The following is a 17,072-nucleotide window of genomic DNA, read 5'->3' as shown; positions in this document are numbered from 1 at the left end:
TTTAAAATATTAACAGGCACAATAAAATATTAAGTCTTCAATTATTAGCCAATTGATTTTTTTTTCACTTTCTTTTTTCATTTCATCATTTCATACGTTATTATCTCATTGTATTCTTGTATTTAATTTTCAATTTGCTTCAGTTTTATCTTTAAATTTCACAGCCTTTTCATCCACAATTCTGTATTTTTATATGGTTTTATAGGTTCATTTAAACATGATTATATTATAGGTTCAGTTAAATATGATTAATTGCTTCTTTCTGTTCAAATTTTACTCTCAGTATTTTCTAAAAATGTTTCCTTTATTTATCTAGATTTTCTTCCTATAAATAGTGAAAAAAAATAAAGTACTGCTAAGCAGCAGGAGAAATTAAACGTGGAAAATATTTTGATACTCATTAGAAATTAAAAGAAAATCTGTTGTGCATATGTACTTGAAAATATTATTAAAACAATAGTGGAGATTTAAATGAAAATTGCAGCTTTTAGTTCGATACTCATGTAGAATTAGCCTTAATAATTTATACAAAATGCAGCAAAGTTTCTTTTACTACAGAAATTTCCCATTTTTATCCTGAATAGATTACTTACTCAAGCTACCATGGCAACAAAATCTTTCAAAAGGGCAGTCTTTTCCCTAATAATGGTTATACGTGAAGCTTAGATTAAATTCTATGATCCAAATTGGTCTATTATGTTACGGCTGTAACTTTTTTGTTGAATTTTCAAGAAGATTAACTTTATACCTTGGAAAGGTAGATGTGAAATATGTTTTCTCTATTCATATTAAAAAGTGTGTAGCCGAAGAAAATAAAATTCTGAAATAAACGATAATATTATGTCTGCTTCAATGTGGTAGATGATGGTCCATTCGAGAGAAAAGTGTTATATCGAACGTTCATCATGTATCTGACAAACGTGTCAGGAAAGTTCTCGACAGACGACATCCATCCAATAGAAGACAGAATGCAGATGTACATAAAAACTTAGCAGAAATAAATGATTTAATGAATCTGTGAAGTTGGTGATGACTTACCGTTGGAATGCAGGGATGACTGGGAGAGATGAAGTCTAAGCCTCTTTGACCGTTACCGCTGAAGCAGTGTTTGATGTTCTGCATGAACTTTCTTCTGATGGCCTTCAGGGAGTAGACGCACAGCGCTGAGTGGTTTGATGGTTTGTTAGCAGTCACTGGGTCACTTTCACTAAAAACGGCAAAAAGTACGTCATCTTGAGCTGTGATACCCAGGTCAGAAGCGAGATCAGAACCGGCTTTGCCTACGTAAGCTGCTTGAATTAAGTTGTACTTTTGTCCGTCACTGGATGAACAATCGATGGGTATTTCAGTGTACGAATAATAATTTTCGTCATCGTGGCAAACTCGGACTAGTTTGCTGATGAATTGGCTTGATGAAGTGTGCTGCATTTGGGTGGTTAGGAAGTAACTGAAACCGTCTGATGAAAAACCGTAAACATAGGTGATGGGATATCGTTCTCTAGCTAAGGAATTGACAAACATTCTGGTCCCTGTTGTGACAGCGGTTTGGGCTATGGTAAACATCTTATCTTTGTCCAAAGATCGTGAACTGACTGCAGGAACTTCAGAACGGTAAGGAGATCCCAATGTAAACGTTACACCCACGTACATAACTTGAGATACCGGAGGATTTGGAGGACCTGGTGCGATGAAAGCCACCGTCGAAGCCGTTGCGTTGTTTGCCACGACAGCTTCTCGGATCTCTTGAGTGCCATCGGATATATTTTGCAAATTCCTCACCGAGCAAATGCCTTGGAATAAACTGCCGCACGCTATCAGTCTCGTTGTAGTGTAATCGATAACTAAAGCCTTATTTATATTGTCGGTGAGTTTCTTGTTTTGCGCGTTGTTACATTCTAGTACCGAGCAATCTTCTGAGTCTTCTTTTGGACCGGTTTCTTCGACCACTACCAGGTCGAGGTCAGGTGACAGTTGGTATAACCTGTTGACGGCGCCGATGTACACTCTTCCAGTATTCTTATCCACAACCAGGTGATTGAAGGTTTGAACTTTCTTGTCCGAGAAGGTGCGGATGATGTCGGATGGTACGGCGACAACAAAAGCGATTGTTGCCAGGATGTAGGCCAGCGACGACCGCATCGTTGCGGTGACACCAACTGTCTTAGCTTCACGTCATCTGGATTCTAAAAAAGAGAGAAAACATGTTAGAATATTCTCATTAACTAGTTAGTTATGTCTACAGAAGCAGATGCAATATGATTATATAATAAGCTCTAAATCTTTCACCTGAACTTCATGCAATTATTTCATCCAATGACAAAAACAGCATTCGTGTGATATTAAATATATACAATCGTTTGGATGATAAAATAATAATAATCTGCGATAATATTCTATGCTTATTTAATGTAAACACAAACATGACTGTATAATAAATAAATATATCCCCATTAGAGCTTCAAAAACTTTTACTTTATCTATTTTTTAATATTTCTTTACAAGAAAATAGGAAAAAAATATCAAAAAGAAAGATACCTCGATTTTGACAAATAATATTACACTAACAAAGCCACTATTGAATATTACACGATGCCAATTTTCAATAAATATACTGTAAATTCCTTTTTCGACAAATCACGTACATTGTTTTTAACAGTTACTCAACTGATTACGTTCCTGACGAAAATTTTAAGATAGTGGTATTCTAAAAACAGAGTGTAGGAGTGGCATGTGTTAAGTGTAGTCACCAGCCAAACTTACAAACCGTTATTTTTAACATTTGTACCAAAATGTTTAAAAAAAAAATATTTTAAAACTTTATTTAATTCTTTTTGATAATTTCTCTATAACGATACGACTATTCTCTGACGTTTCTTCCACAAATGCCGTTTTCAACATCGTATGAAATCGACTATTACACAATTTAAATGCAATTCGTAATATGCGGTTTGCTTTTACAAACATCCATTAAAAATTTCATTACTCCCAACGATCTCGTTTAAAACATTTTTACTGTTTCTTTAAAAAACGAATAATAGTAGTTGTAATGGCACTATATCATTTTCCCATCTTAATGACAATATTAACTTAAAATAACAATATTTTTTAAATGCATACACATTTTCCATTTAGATCATTTATTTTCAGACGGAATCATAGTCCTAGTAATTTGTCATTGTGTTTTGTAAGAACGTAACTCTAATTTCTATTAAATCGTTTAATTTATATATTATTACAATAAAAATGACGCTAGGTAAGTTAAGTGGATATTCTCAAAAATTTGAATATTGCTAATGTAAGAAGAAACGCTTAATTAAACGCGATATTTGTTTACTTTAGAAGTTTAGAATATTTATTGATTTATATCTGAAAGACAACAAACGAAGAAAGAAAATCACTGCGGTCCGGCGTGGGCATATCTCTATTTTTATCGATAACTACAGTTTTATTTTCCTTATCGGTTAACTTAAAAAATCTATTTAAAATAACGACCGCCATTACTTTTCCAATAAGAGACGGCTTGTTACCTTTCAATACGTATCTTAATTGCTTTCTATCGATAATTTATCAAATTACAACCTTTCGATACAACAACGGTCCATAATTAAATGAAAATTAAATAAAATTCATGAAAATTTATAACGGGTTGGTTGTCCCAGACCATTTCTTGTGCTGCTAAGTCGCTTGCAAGATAATAAAATGCCTCTAATGGATGATAAATCAAAAACTACTGTCCACCACCAGATGACACGAAAATATGCTGCAAGAGCACATTAAGATAAAACTGGAGGAGAAAATAAAAATTCTTATTCGTCAGTTTGAGCTCATTGCCTGGCAAACTAAATGTACTGTCGGGTGATTATTCTAGTTGTTAACTCAAAGTCACCTAATTTAATAAGGTTTTATGTTCACTTTTTTTATGTTTAATATTTTTTTGTTGTATTATTTTATTTATTATTAATAATAAAAAAGTTTAGGTTTATACAGTTATAGTAAACTAATATCTGTTTAAATTTGCTTAATTATCTAATTAAGCAATTAATAATTTCTTTAGAAATGATTTATCCATTTAGAGAAGGTCATTGTGATAAATTCTTTATACTATTATAAAAGCTCTCTTGTTTTATTTATATTTTAATAGTCTCTTGTCTGTCTCTTAAGGCAAACTGAAATCCCCCTGATATTAATGATAGTTCCAATTATAATGACATTAAATTATAGGTTACATAATTAGAATAATTTTAAACTTTAATTATAATTAAAGATTTTTGTATGTGCTCTAATTGGTTCCCCCCCTTTCTAATTTTATTATAAATATAACACAACTCAACACAACAAAGTAATATGGAAATTTACTCAATAAGGGAATAATTGAACGACGAATGTGGACTTAAAGGTAAATAAATACTGTAATGACAATAACTGTCCAAGAATAACAAGGCAATGTTACTTAATGTATTATTTAATGTGTTTCTGATTTAATTTTAGCTTTCCTCGAGATACTACCAATTGCTTCAGAATATTTTAATTTATCTTAAGTGTTTTGGAATGTTTCCTATATGAGAAAGACCAGTTAATTCATTATTCGGTGGTGGCGTTCAATATTAATAAGGCGCTTTCAATTTCTATGATATCATTTTAATTTAACATTTTTACGATTACAATATAGTAGTTTGCAATGCAAGTATAATACTAGAAATAATGTACTGACAAATGCTATTACATTCTTCTTGAATTTGAAAAATATAAAAGCATCTGAAATAAAACTAAATTGTATATGCTTTGTGGTATAGCATTATTTATATCATTTCAAATAAGGCAGGCAGTTTAAAAATAAAAAGCGTATAAAATGGGAAAGAAAAACGGCCGTACCCTTAAAATGAAATTAAGCAGCCAAAATCCATGACGATCGTCTTAATAATGTCCACGGGAACGAAATGACGGCTAAAGGAAATGGAAGAGAAAAATCGAAAAGTTTCCTAATTCTTTGAGTGGTTTTATATCTTAATAATGGCTTTTTTCTTATTTCGCATGGCACACGTGGATAATACTCTAAACGGCAATAAAATATACAGGCCAATTTTAAACATGGATTTTCATTCAAATGAAATGACTATATTGATAGGATTGAACATTATTGGTTGTAAAACGAATAATTTAACTATAAATGCTAAAAGCAATTGGCCAAATTAAAGAAACTAATAATAATAATAACAACTGTAAAATATAGTAATGAGCAAAATGCAAGATCGTGACCAAGGTTTTGGTTTTGCAGGGTCCAGTCTTGGTCTCGGTCTTGCGCAAGACTCTTGCAAGTCTTGCATTTTTTATTTTTCAATATATTATACTGAATCAGCATTTCTTCCTTTAAAATTTTATGCAATAGTGGGAAGCACTATTTGTAATAAATTAAAACAACAATTTTGCACAAATAAGTAAATTCTTATATCATATAAAGGTGAAAAATAATGCAATACTGCAAGAGTCTTGCGTGCTTGGTTTTGTCATTGATTTTGCGGAAGTTTTGCACTGGTCAGTCTTGGTCTTGGACTTGCTTTTTCTATAAAAATATAGATAAATATAGATTAGATAAATCTTTGAAGTATTAAAATTGATTTAAAATAGTGTTTTTCAAGTTTAGTAAAAACGGAAATAATAACTTTAAGATACTCCCTAAAGGAACTGGCATTGTCAGTGACCCAAGATTAAATGCCAATGGACTATAGAAGGTGCCATTTTCAAGTAAACGAAGACCGTATTAGGCTGAATTATTAGAGTGTAAAAATCGGCGAGTATTCTTGCTAAAAGCTTTGCCGGTTTCTAGCAGTTTTTTAATTCGATTAGAAGTACAATATTTAATTAATTTATCCACAAGATTGGCACTTCAAGAGAAATAATTCAACTGTAATGTTTTATTAATATCCCTACGTGTTCGTTAATAAAAAAATAATTATTATATCTTCCGGAAGCTTAAATCGACTCGCTTCATTCTCTGACCGGTCTTGAGTAACAGATAATTATTACACTAGAGTTAATTTAGTTGTTAGGGATTATTATTCGTTATTTGGAGTTATTTTTTTAGATTGCTTATTGTTGTAAGTTTTTTTAGCTCTTTCTGGGAGTTACACCATTCGAATTAAAACAATGACCCCTTTAATGAATCTTTTATCGAATGGTTTCGGCCAACAACCTCTATTAAACTATTTTTTTGAAGTGTTTTAGTTATTATGATAGACTGCTAATTTGAATAACCTTTTTTATTTTAATCACCAATCATCAACAATTATATATCATATTTTTACTGTTGTTTTCAAAATTAATCACACTTATTGAGTGTCAAAACAGAAAGAAATATTCTCTTATACGACTTGTCACTTAAATATTTCTAAAAATGCTTCCGATGGCTGCTTCCTGACCGAATATACCGATATATGGCTAAATCCGGATGGATAACATTCCAGCGCATTCTGCATGGGTAAATAAGTACGATATTTTGAAATTTCTCGATGGCATTGCAGAACAAAACTTCAAGTTTGACATTCCAAAACTGCAACATCAATGCAGTGATTGACAACCATAGATTCTATATTGGATATTTGCATCCCAAATCGTACAGATTACTGGCCTCGATTGGCGAATGATTTATCTTATTATCCAGCATCAAACGCATTCAACGTCACTAGAAATTCTTCAGGTACGAATAATAAATATATGATGGTTTTTATGTCTTATTGGATAACATGTATTCATTAATAATATTTAACAGGTTCTTTTAGCTTTGAAAAATTATAATTTGTTGGTATTTTATATTAATATAAAGCGTTTATTTTTCAGTTCTCTAAAATCAAGATTATATTATGCGGCATCCGTAGCTATATTTTCTACATCATATTTTAAATATTTGTCTTTGTTGCTATATTTGCCATTTACTATGTAATGAAACAAGAAAGGATAAAAGCAAAACTTCTAAGAGATGCATATTCAGATGCAAAATTCATAGCTATCTCGAATACAAAACCGACCTATTACTATAGCACAGACGCATCTACTTATAACGATTTTACAAAAATCGCTGAAATATATAATGTTTTAAAACATAAAATACGTTTTGAAAACCTAAAATACTCTCGAAATATAGAATAAAACTAGTGCTTCAAAGAATAGAATGGCATATTTAAATATCTGAGTGTGGCTTCACAAAAGATAATGTTCTAGAAACGTATATAAGATGTTATTTTCTGTAATACCTTTCTTTTTCGGCTTAAAAAGGCAGCATATTCAAGTGATAAGAAGTGTTTCTTTTATTTTTGTTTAAATCTACATTTTATATGACAGTTGAGGGTTGGAATTTTGGTGTTACAACAGCAAAATATAACACTAATTCATCACAACACTCCAAAACAATTATAATTAATCATTTGCTGGTGATGCTAACATGGTTAAGTAAAGTCTTTTGGTGAATTGGTGTCTTATTTTACTTACATTTTATAGCTTTACTTAAAATTAAACGCAATTGAAGAATACTAATAATAGATTAATAATCTTTGTACTTAGGATTAAATTTTCTGTCACAATAATTGCAATATTTAGGATGCTAATACAGTCGTTAGAACGTAATAAAAGATCTAAACTATATTGAAACATGAAATTGAAAGGATTTTACTCTAAGCGATCTGTTACAAAATTCATTACGCGCATTAAAGTTACAGCCGAATCTACTTATGACGGCTTCAAAAAACCACTCGAGTTTAAAACACAAGAGATCCAAGGATCATGGTATATTATAATACTAGGAATTTGGGGTTTGTTCCATTAAAAGAGGGTTTACAACACTTTCTAAGAGGCTCAAGTAGAGACGGCATGTGGGTGTGTCTTCTAATCGCTTTACTACCGTTCCTTTTGGATCTATTTTCGAGTACGCTGTTGCCAGATTGCCCCAACAAATATATATTTCTAATTAGCATTTCTAGAGCTGTTTTTTTGGTATAGATAATAGAAATAGATAATAGAAATAGTAGTAATTCAACTAACTTTGATCTCGTTGAGAACCCTAGTATTGGTAAAAAAATATTATTAGAACTAAATGTATTATAAATACCATATCTATAATCGAAAAAACATGGTGTCACGTTAGCTCTCTGTTCTAAATTATTATTAATATTAATCCAATAACTGAGTCTTTTATATTTCGAAAACCTTTAGGAGAATGTATACATTGATCGATCACTGTCAGTTATTAATGTACATGTAAGCGAAATAAAACATTAATTCACCACAATACACCAAAACACTTTACTTTTACATTGGCCCCCCTTTCGCTAATCATGTGAGCATCATTAGCAGATGATTAAAACTAAGTTTTATCTGCTGATGATTCTAACATAGTTAGCGCAAAGCTGGTCCAGTGTAAAAGTAAAGTGTCTTGGTGTATTGTGGTGAATTAGTGTTTTATTTTGCTGTTGTAACACCGAAGGTTTCAACCCCCAACTATAATTTACATTAAGAAAGTTGTGGTGTATTTTTCAAAATTTTAATAATTATTTTTTAAGCCTTATATTTATCTGGAAGGTTTAAACCTCGGTTTAAACGATTAAAATATGAAGTTTTTAATAGATTGAATGTGGTTTATATAAGTTAGACAACATGGCAACGGAAGTACAAACAGGAGGACAGAAATATAATGTCTCTCCACTCATATTTGAAAGTGCGGATTTAGAAATGCAGAAGTCTAAAATAACTAGGCCTTGAAAATAAACACAGACTTTATTAAAACAATTTCAAAATTATCTGGAATAATATAAAAACTCTATTGCTCGATATTGTTATTTAATTATAAATAATATATAATTAATTATATAATTTATTTATTAATTCCAGTTTTATCCTCAATAAATTATTTGGAAACTGGTATTTTATAATTTTACTATTTTAGGAATAATTATAAATTGCTACTTATTATTTACCATTATTATTATTATGGTATATGGATAATTTTACTTTTATTTTTACTCCGGTATAATTGTCTCTATAGATGTAGCTTTTTAGAAATTCTAGTAGTTATTTAAAAAAAACCTTTATGGAGGGTAAAAATGTCCTATTTACTTTTGTGACCAAAGACCAGATGTTTTATTATGCTTGACTTGGTACCTAATGTTCGGTTCCTAGAACTTTTGCCCGTTTCTGTAGTTGCCATATACATTCAAAAACAAGTACCTACTTGTTGAAAATATACCAAAAATATATAAAAAAAAACAAATATACAAAAGAAATGTAATTTAAATAAAAATTCCACCATAGTCAAAACCATAATGCAATCACAGTTTAAAGAATATATACGCATTGTTCAGTATTCTCTAGCTTATGGTGTTATCAAAATATTTTAATAGACAATACTTTTTATTGTACATAGTCATGCTGGACAAGTTAATTACTAAACGATGATCACGAAACAGGTTTTACCGATGACATAAAATTGTTTAAAAATAACACTTATGCTTTTTGAAACAAGTCGAAAGTCTAATTAAAAAGCGTAGAGCCAATACCATCGAGATACTATAATATTTTAGGTGGTATTGGTAGAACACGGAAATGTAGGTAACATTTTAACTGTCATGAAAAATCGTTCCAAAACATGTTTCTCATAAAACCCAAACACTTAAGCCTTTAAACCCTTGATATATTCTAAATCTATATAAAATTTCCTATACATAGTAAAATTGTCATAATCTTACGACAAGGTTAACTATTTTTCCGAGAAAAACGGGCAATTTTTTTACTGTTTTCCATACATGAACTCCGTGGGTTATCTCGCTCTTGTCTCGTCTCGTCTGTACGCACCTTAAAGAACCATAATACTAAAGGCATATTAAAGTAGGAATATAAATGACAGAAAGAAATTTAATAAATACGGGGTTTTAGCTTCAAAAAGGAACATAAAAAGTAAAACATAAACATATATATATATATATATATATATATATATATATATATATATATATATATATATATATATATATATATATATATATATATATATATATATATATATATATATATATATATATATATATATATATATATATATATATATATATATATATATAAAATATACAAACAAGAACCCGAATGTAATTTTTTGATACCACAAATTTAAGATCCTGTATAAATATTAGAAAGAAATATATAAAAAAATGTTAGAGTTTCTAAAATAAATATGTGGTTAAATTGATACTGACGTATAAAAAACAAGACATATAATAAGAAAATATAAATGTAATAAACAAAATGCTAAGTTAGGCTGACATTTTTCTGTCAAAACTTTCTGTAGAGGATTTGTGCGAAGCAGAAAAAAAATGTATACTAAATTTTAAATTCTTAATATTGGATGGACAAGCAAGTAAGTAAATTTAGTAAAGTTTATGAAAACTCATTTCTTAGTTTTACGGTTTAGTTAGGCTTTTATAAACATATTTTCCCAAGTTTTAGAGCAGTCTTTTTATTTTTGTAAATTGGTTTCTCTAGATGGGTTCTTCCAACAAACATATCTATTTAATATTTGAAATGTTATTTTGGGTTGTTTGAGGAGAAGTAAAGTAAATTTGAAGTTAACGTCTCCTTTTTGCTGCTAGGGCTAATCTGGATGGGGCCTACTTTGTTTACGCGGAATCCGAACTGCGGTCAAAATGACGTGAGTGTCTAAATCGGCTCTTACTCACGAGGTATTCGATCTCATCCGACCTCAAACCGTCGTGAATGAGCAGTGTGTGTCAATAGATTTAGAGTTTCCAGACAGTCACCTGTCCATTCAGTAGTATCGCCTTCCGTCGCTTAACTTCGGCGATCTAACGGGAACCGGTGTTTCGACGTAGCTGGGCCGTTACGAAAAGAATACGAGCAGTTAATATAATGCTAAAAAGAATAATATGAAAATATAAATAATTACGAAGGAAATTGAGACTATAGAAACTTCTGGCGAAGAGGAGAAAACTGTGCTCATTTAAATAATGGCAGAAAAAAGGATAACTGGGATAAGAAAAAAAGGAAACAATCCCTTCAGAAAAACGAATGACACCCGCAGCCAACCACCATGTCAAATATCGCTGGAAAATATAAAAAGCAAAATTCAATAACAAACTTTGGAAATGGCAAAAAAGAATGGGTACGGCAAAAAATTCCGAGATCCTTTTTGGTGAATTTTTATAGCGATATTATTGACAGCATTTCGGTTTTTGTAGGGACAAAGCTTGTATTTTAATGTATGCACTACCGGGACAGGACCTGATTTCGGGAAATTTAAATTTTAAAATCGAACTGACAGATCAGGGCAAACTGGCACTCACAAGAGAGTTTCAAATATATATGATCGAATTATTTATGAGCTGCTTCATTTAAAACTGCAACGTGCATTTATCAAATGCAACCTTGACCATCTAGCAGCTCTCAGTTTGGCCTGACAGTAAATGACCCCTGAAAGTGACACACGACGTGTCCACATATTTAGAAAAAAGCATGAATTAATTGCGATCTACTTCATATAAATTTCAGCAAGTATGCTTACAAATTATTCAAAAAAAAGTATCAAATTTATTTATCTATTAATCGGTGTTATTGAAAATATCGTCAAGGTCAGAAGGTAGTATTTGATCTGGTCATACCTGTTATTTTTGTATATATAACCTACATATTTAATAGCAACCACAGGAGATTGCTTTTTAAAATGCTTTTTAACAAGACCTTGAACCCTGAAAACTAATTACTGGTTATTATGTTTTAGACCTGATATAACTTTCTTGTATACAGGATTTTATAAGAATTTTAAATGAATACGAAACAAAATTGTTACATTAAAATTCATGTCAAAGCCATAAATTATAAATTTGATTTTAAAGCCGAATATTAACAGCATATATATTTTCATTTCCTCAACAAAAGTTAAATCGCTCATTATTAATTCTCTAGTTAAGTTAATAATACCCTGATAGAATTAAGCGCTTAATATTTTTAAGCATAATTTAAAGGGACTTAATTTTCGGTATTAACATTTTTATTACTAAATTATCAAGCAGATAATTTGTCGTTTGGTTTAAATTTATGTGAACTTTTTGAACTTTTCCTTCAGTCGTTTTGATCAGAACTGAAATTTGTCACCAAATATGTGAAGTAAAAAAATAAAACATAATTTATTAATTATATTTCATGGGAGTTTCATTATATTATGTTAAGTTTGAATAATATATATTTTTATTATATCATCAGTAAAAATTTGAGATAGTTGCATTATTTTGGGAAAAAGTATATAATATGGAATTTAATGAAGAAATAAAATCAAAGTTTTATATTCTCAACGTCATAAACTTCACGTTGCATTCGGTGCTTCAATATTTATAAGACTGACATATTCATTTTACCCGGTTCCGATGCATCAAGGAAATATAAATATTTTTAAAGCCGACAGTCGCTGGCAGTTACGTACACCAAAAATACATCCAATTCATAATTTTAAAATAGTTTAGTTCATTCTTCCGTACAAAGTTTATCTTTTGACTCAGTATCAAATTCTGTATCACTTGTAATATATTTTTTGAAATAAAAAACTTAATTTAAATTTTGTAAACGTAAGCGAAAAATTACTTTGCCAGAGAACTTGGAAAGAATGAAAGATGAAGGTAGAAACTATATATTTTGTTTAAAAAATGAGTCGAAAAATCGACTGGGAAAAAATCGACAGGCTCTCATATGGAAAATATATATAAAAGAAAAATAAAAAAGGCCAAAACATCCCGAAATAAATCAATGTCAAAATAAATCACAATTTATAACTGGTTGGAAATTAGATTATCCGTACCGTTGAAGATAAATATAAACGCCATAAGTGTATTAACTGGAAGTTAGGACCGGAGCATTTGAATCGAAATTAAATAAAACAAGGGCAAAATCCGGGAATTACGTTTTGGAAAATTGCCGCTCTACTATGCGAAAATTAATAATGTTGCATCGCATTTGTCGGCACATTATTGTTAGAATCATCGGACAAAAGGGTCAAGTAAACTGAAAATTAACGATTAATGATATTATTAATAACACCGCATTATGCAAGCAGTAATGAACATCAAATTAGTGAAACATTGTGGATAACGCATTCGCTTAATTCGATGTAATTAACTTACAATGCAAAAGGATTTTTTGGGCCAAAAATATAAGCAAACGTATTTAAATTATTTTATCAGTTTTATAAAGAATTAATTATAAATCATTAACTAGCTGGTTAACATGGTCCAAGTTTACTTGGGCCAAGTACATTTGGATGGTGCCAAATAAATTTACTTGTATGGATAGTGCGCTCGTCTCACTTGTAAGTCGACTTGGAAAGCTTTGTAATATCCAAGTAAATCCCTATTGACAGGGTCCAAGTGTTCTTGGACCAAGTCCACTACTTACTTGAATATTACGAAGCCTTCCAACAACTTGACCTGGATGAAACAGTTAATACGATTCAGTCAACCCGCCTTAAGGAGACTGGCGCCCAACTGAGTTGGAAGATTTAGAAGCTAGATATACTATTAATTTTAGAGTACGTGCTACAGTAGTACTACAATTGATAGTGTAAAGTACTTCAACAATTTGGTTCTGAATGTGAAAGGAATAAAGTATTCTAAAACTATAATATTTGGAATAAATCTTGGTTTATTGTGGGTGCAAAACTGTCAGCGCTTTTTCAACTAGATCTAGTACCATCACAAATAGTTATTTGAAAATATCCAAGCATTTAACTTTTAAGGTTTGTTGTTTGTTTACTCAAAATTTTTTATTTTGGTGGTATTTTGTCAAAAAATTAAAACTAAAAGAACTAAAAGAATAAAAATTCTAAAATAAATAACATTCGAATATCTAGGAAATATTTTAATTCAAATTGATTCATTTTATTTAGAATGTATCCTGTTGTAAACCATATCAGTTGCAGGTGAGTTCAGTAGAATTAATAAAAGTAGATTTGTTGAAAATGAAAAACAATATATATTAGCAAAATCTCTATTGAAACCGAAATGTAAAAATGCCGACAGAAATAATTAGTAAGAATATTTGGCGATAAACTGTCAAAAATATAGATACAAACTCTGAAGATTAATTTGTAGAACACCGCATGTATTTTCTTACTTATCTCATTTTCTTCACTGCCATTCTCCTAATTTATATTGTAGCAACAATTATCATCATCATTATTAATACCTTCACCATCGTAAACATTATAATTATCACCATCAGCATAATCACCAAGGCCTTCTCTAGATTATGTGGTTCTTGGGGAAAGAGTGGACTATCCAAAACCTCAGAGTAAGTAATATAATCTAAGTCCAAAACCATCCTAATAAATTGTGCTGTTTCTATTTTGGATTTTATTGATATTGCTTAATTCACTGAAATTCTTTTGTTCTTTTTGAATCAGTTGTATTTATTTTGACCTAAATTGATATTATTTTAATCTACATAATATGCAGGTATCGACCATAAGAGTGGTCCATTGTATTCTGTAAAAATTTAGCTTTACCGTTATATAAAATGTTTTTTCATACTGTGAATTCCATACGTCCCAGAGATTTTTTTGCCTATCCCAAAATTGGCCTATAATTAAGTTGATGTATAGCGTAACGGTAAACGACATATATAAAACGGTTGCATGCTTTAACTTTATTAAATTATCTATTTCGGAACGTATAATTGTAAAACGAGCTGCCATATTGACATACAAACTTTTGTATTGGCAATGAATGAGACAAAAAACGAACAAGAGCAAATAAACGGGGAAGAGGCAATAAAATTTGTTGTTCTATATTTCAGCTCCGGCTCGAGGTACTTTTCGCTATTGAGTTATTTCAATTTTAGCATGTCGTTAAAAAACTTTATGTAATAGAAAGAGACAGCCTTAATTTTTTAGGCCATATTTTGGGAATATTAAAATTTCTAAGGCTACGCCCAGTAGCGTTTAAAAACCCTATCGTCTTTATTTCCATGTGTTTTAAGTTTATGCTATATTATCAGTTATATAAATAATATAACAGGTCTTAGTTTAGACAGATTTTCAACCAATTAAAAGTTAGAGAACTCAGCGATATCAGTCCAAAATTCAGTCCAGCTATCTGGAAAAGATAATATTTTAAACAATATGGAAGGTGTATAAAAATAAATGAATTTTCTTCGATAAATAATATAGGTGAGAAAAAACTGACAATCGTAAACACCCCGAAGAAAAATAAATATTATTCTGTTTTCCAATCATCTTCATGGAAGTACAATTAACAAGAAGAGATATGTGACCGCGTTGAAGAAGCTTAAACAAGCAATTAGGTAGGAAAGATCGCGAGGCAATTTGCATAATATTGTGTTACACTACCAGACGACAATGACTAGACCTCACACCATGTTCTTCACTCAAGAAGCTATTCGAATGCCAGCACTATCAGTAATGGTCGATGATACGACATTCAAGGCTTCTTCGTCACTGGCCTTTAGAGTTTGTTTCTATCCTTTTTAATTGCTTTATTTATTAGATATTGATAAGTTCTGATAAGTATTAATAGAATGTACTAATGGTCTAGAGATTGTTGTAGACACATTTTATCCTCAAATCTTGTTGATTTTTTTTATAAGAATTTATAGTACATGAATATCACTTTTTTCCTTTGTTTTAATCAATTACTTCATCATTCTTTATTGCCATATGAAAATATTATAGTTGTGTAGGTATAGTTAAATAAAAAACTGAACTGGCTAAATAATATGAAAGTCAAAAGTAAAAACGGAGTTTTAGCGTCATTTGAAGATTGTGATTTCTCAAACCCTATTTCACACCCCAACAGAGGGGGAAGGTTTATGTTTATAAGTCTAGCGCAAGAAAATCATTTTAAAAATAAGCAATCTCACTCAAATTTACTTCCCTCGCGGTTTTATGCCCACGACTTTTTCCATTTTTTCCTTCTAAGCGAGAGACGGGAACACAACCAAGACGAAGGAACAAATTATTGGATTTTGACGGGACGGAATGAAGAAACGCCGATTTTCGTATTTAAGTCATAATTGCCTATGCATTTTCCGGCATTTCATCAATATTTAATAATCAACTTGGTTTTCTAATCTTTTGGTGTCGAATATCGCTCGTTTTTTATTTTATTGATACTACTTCTTAATTCACGGATTTCTGTTGATGTTAGTGCATCAATTATATCGTTGATGTAGTTATCGGAACATATTTTATGGTCCCTGTGTTCTAATTATTTTGTATTATCTTCTGGAAATCTCTGTCTTCGAGATTTTTCCAATATATTTATAGTATAAGTTGTCATCGTCAATCATTGGCATATCTGTATCAATATAATCATTCATTCAAATCTACAAAACAAAACAGTAGTTACCAAAATGCACCAAAATTTTGAAGACTGGACGCCTATTTCTCTAATCATGTTAGTATCATCAGCAGATTTTAGTTTTTTGCCAGTTTTTAATCAAGTGATCAAGAGATTAAATTTTTTATATCATTTTTAATCAATTAGCAGCAAAAACTATCTAAAAATAACTAGGTATAAAAAATGGGCAACGGCCCAGCTACGTCGCAACACCGGTTCCCATTAGAACACCGAAGTTAAGTGACGTAAGGCGATACTAGTGGATGGACGGGTGACCGGTTCGAAACTCTGTATCGTGCAGTTATCCAAAAAAGGCAAAAGTGTAAAATCTATTGACACACACTGCTCATTCACGCCGGTTCGAGGCCGGATGATATCGGATATTTCGTGAGTAAGAGTCGATTTAGACACTTGCCAAGTCGGTAGGCCATTGACCACGATATGGCCGAGGACCGCGGTTCGGATTCCGCGTAAACAAAGTAGGCCCCGTCCAGATTAGCCTTGGCAGCAAAAAGGAGACGTTAACTGAAATCTTTACTTTACTAAGTATAAAAAATATACAAAACTAACAAAACTGATGAAAACTAACTAGTTTTAATTACTTGCTGTTGATGTTAACACGGTTAGCGAAACATTCGTCTAGCCTTAAAAGTAAGGTTTTTTGGTGAATTAATC

General features: G+C 30.8%; 1 protein-coding gene across 2 annotated transcripts in view; it reads right to left on the bottom strand.

Annotated features, from left to right (window-relative positions):
• LOC115882449 (plexin-A4) overlaps positions 1 to 17,072 on the bottom strand; it is a 275,684-nt gene that overhangs the window by 224,183 nt on the left and 34,429 nt on the right. For both annotated transcript variants that reach the window (XM_030900515.1, XM_030900514.1), the window contains exon 2: positions 1,039 to 2,183. In XM_030900515.1, coding sequence (XP_030756375.1) covers positions 1,039 to 2,139 — 1,101 coding nt within the window. In that variant the 5' untranslated portion in view covers positions 2,140 to 2,183. The remainder of the gene's footprint in view (positions 1 to 1,038; positions 2,184 to 17,072) is intronic.

This window comes from Sitophilus oryzae, unplaced genomic scaffold, assembly GCF_002938485.1.
Source record: "Sitophilus oryzae breed Bouriz unplaced genomic scaffold, Soryzae_2.0 scaffold_177_pilon_pilon, whole genome shotgun sequence".
Lineage (NCBI taxonomy): Eukaryota > Metazoa > Arthropoda > Insecta > Coleoptera > Curculionidae > Sitophilus > Sitophilus oryzae.
The sequence above is the reverse complement of the archived record's forward strand: the minus strand, read 5'-3'. Positions and strand labels throughout refer to the sequence as shown.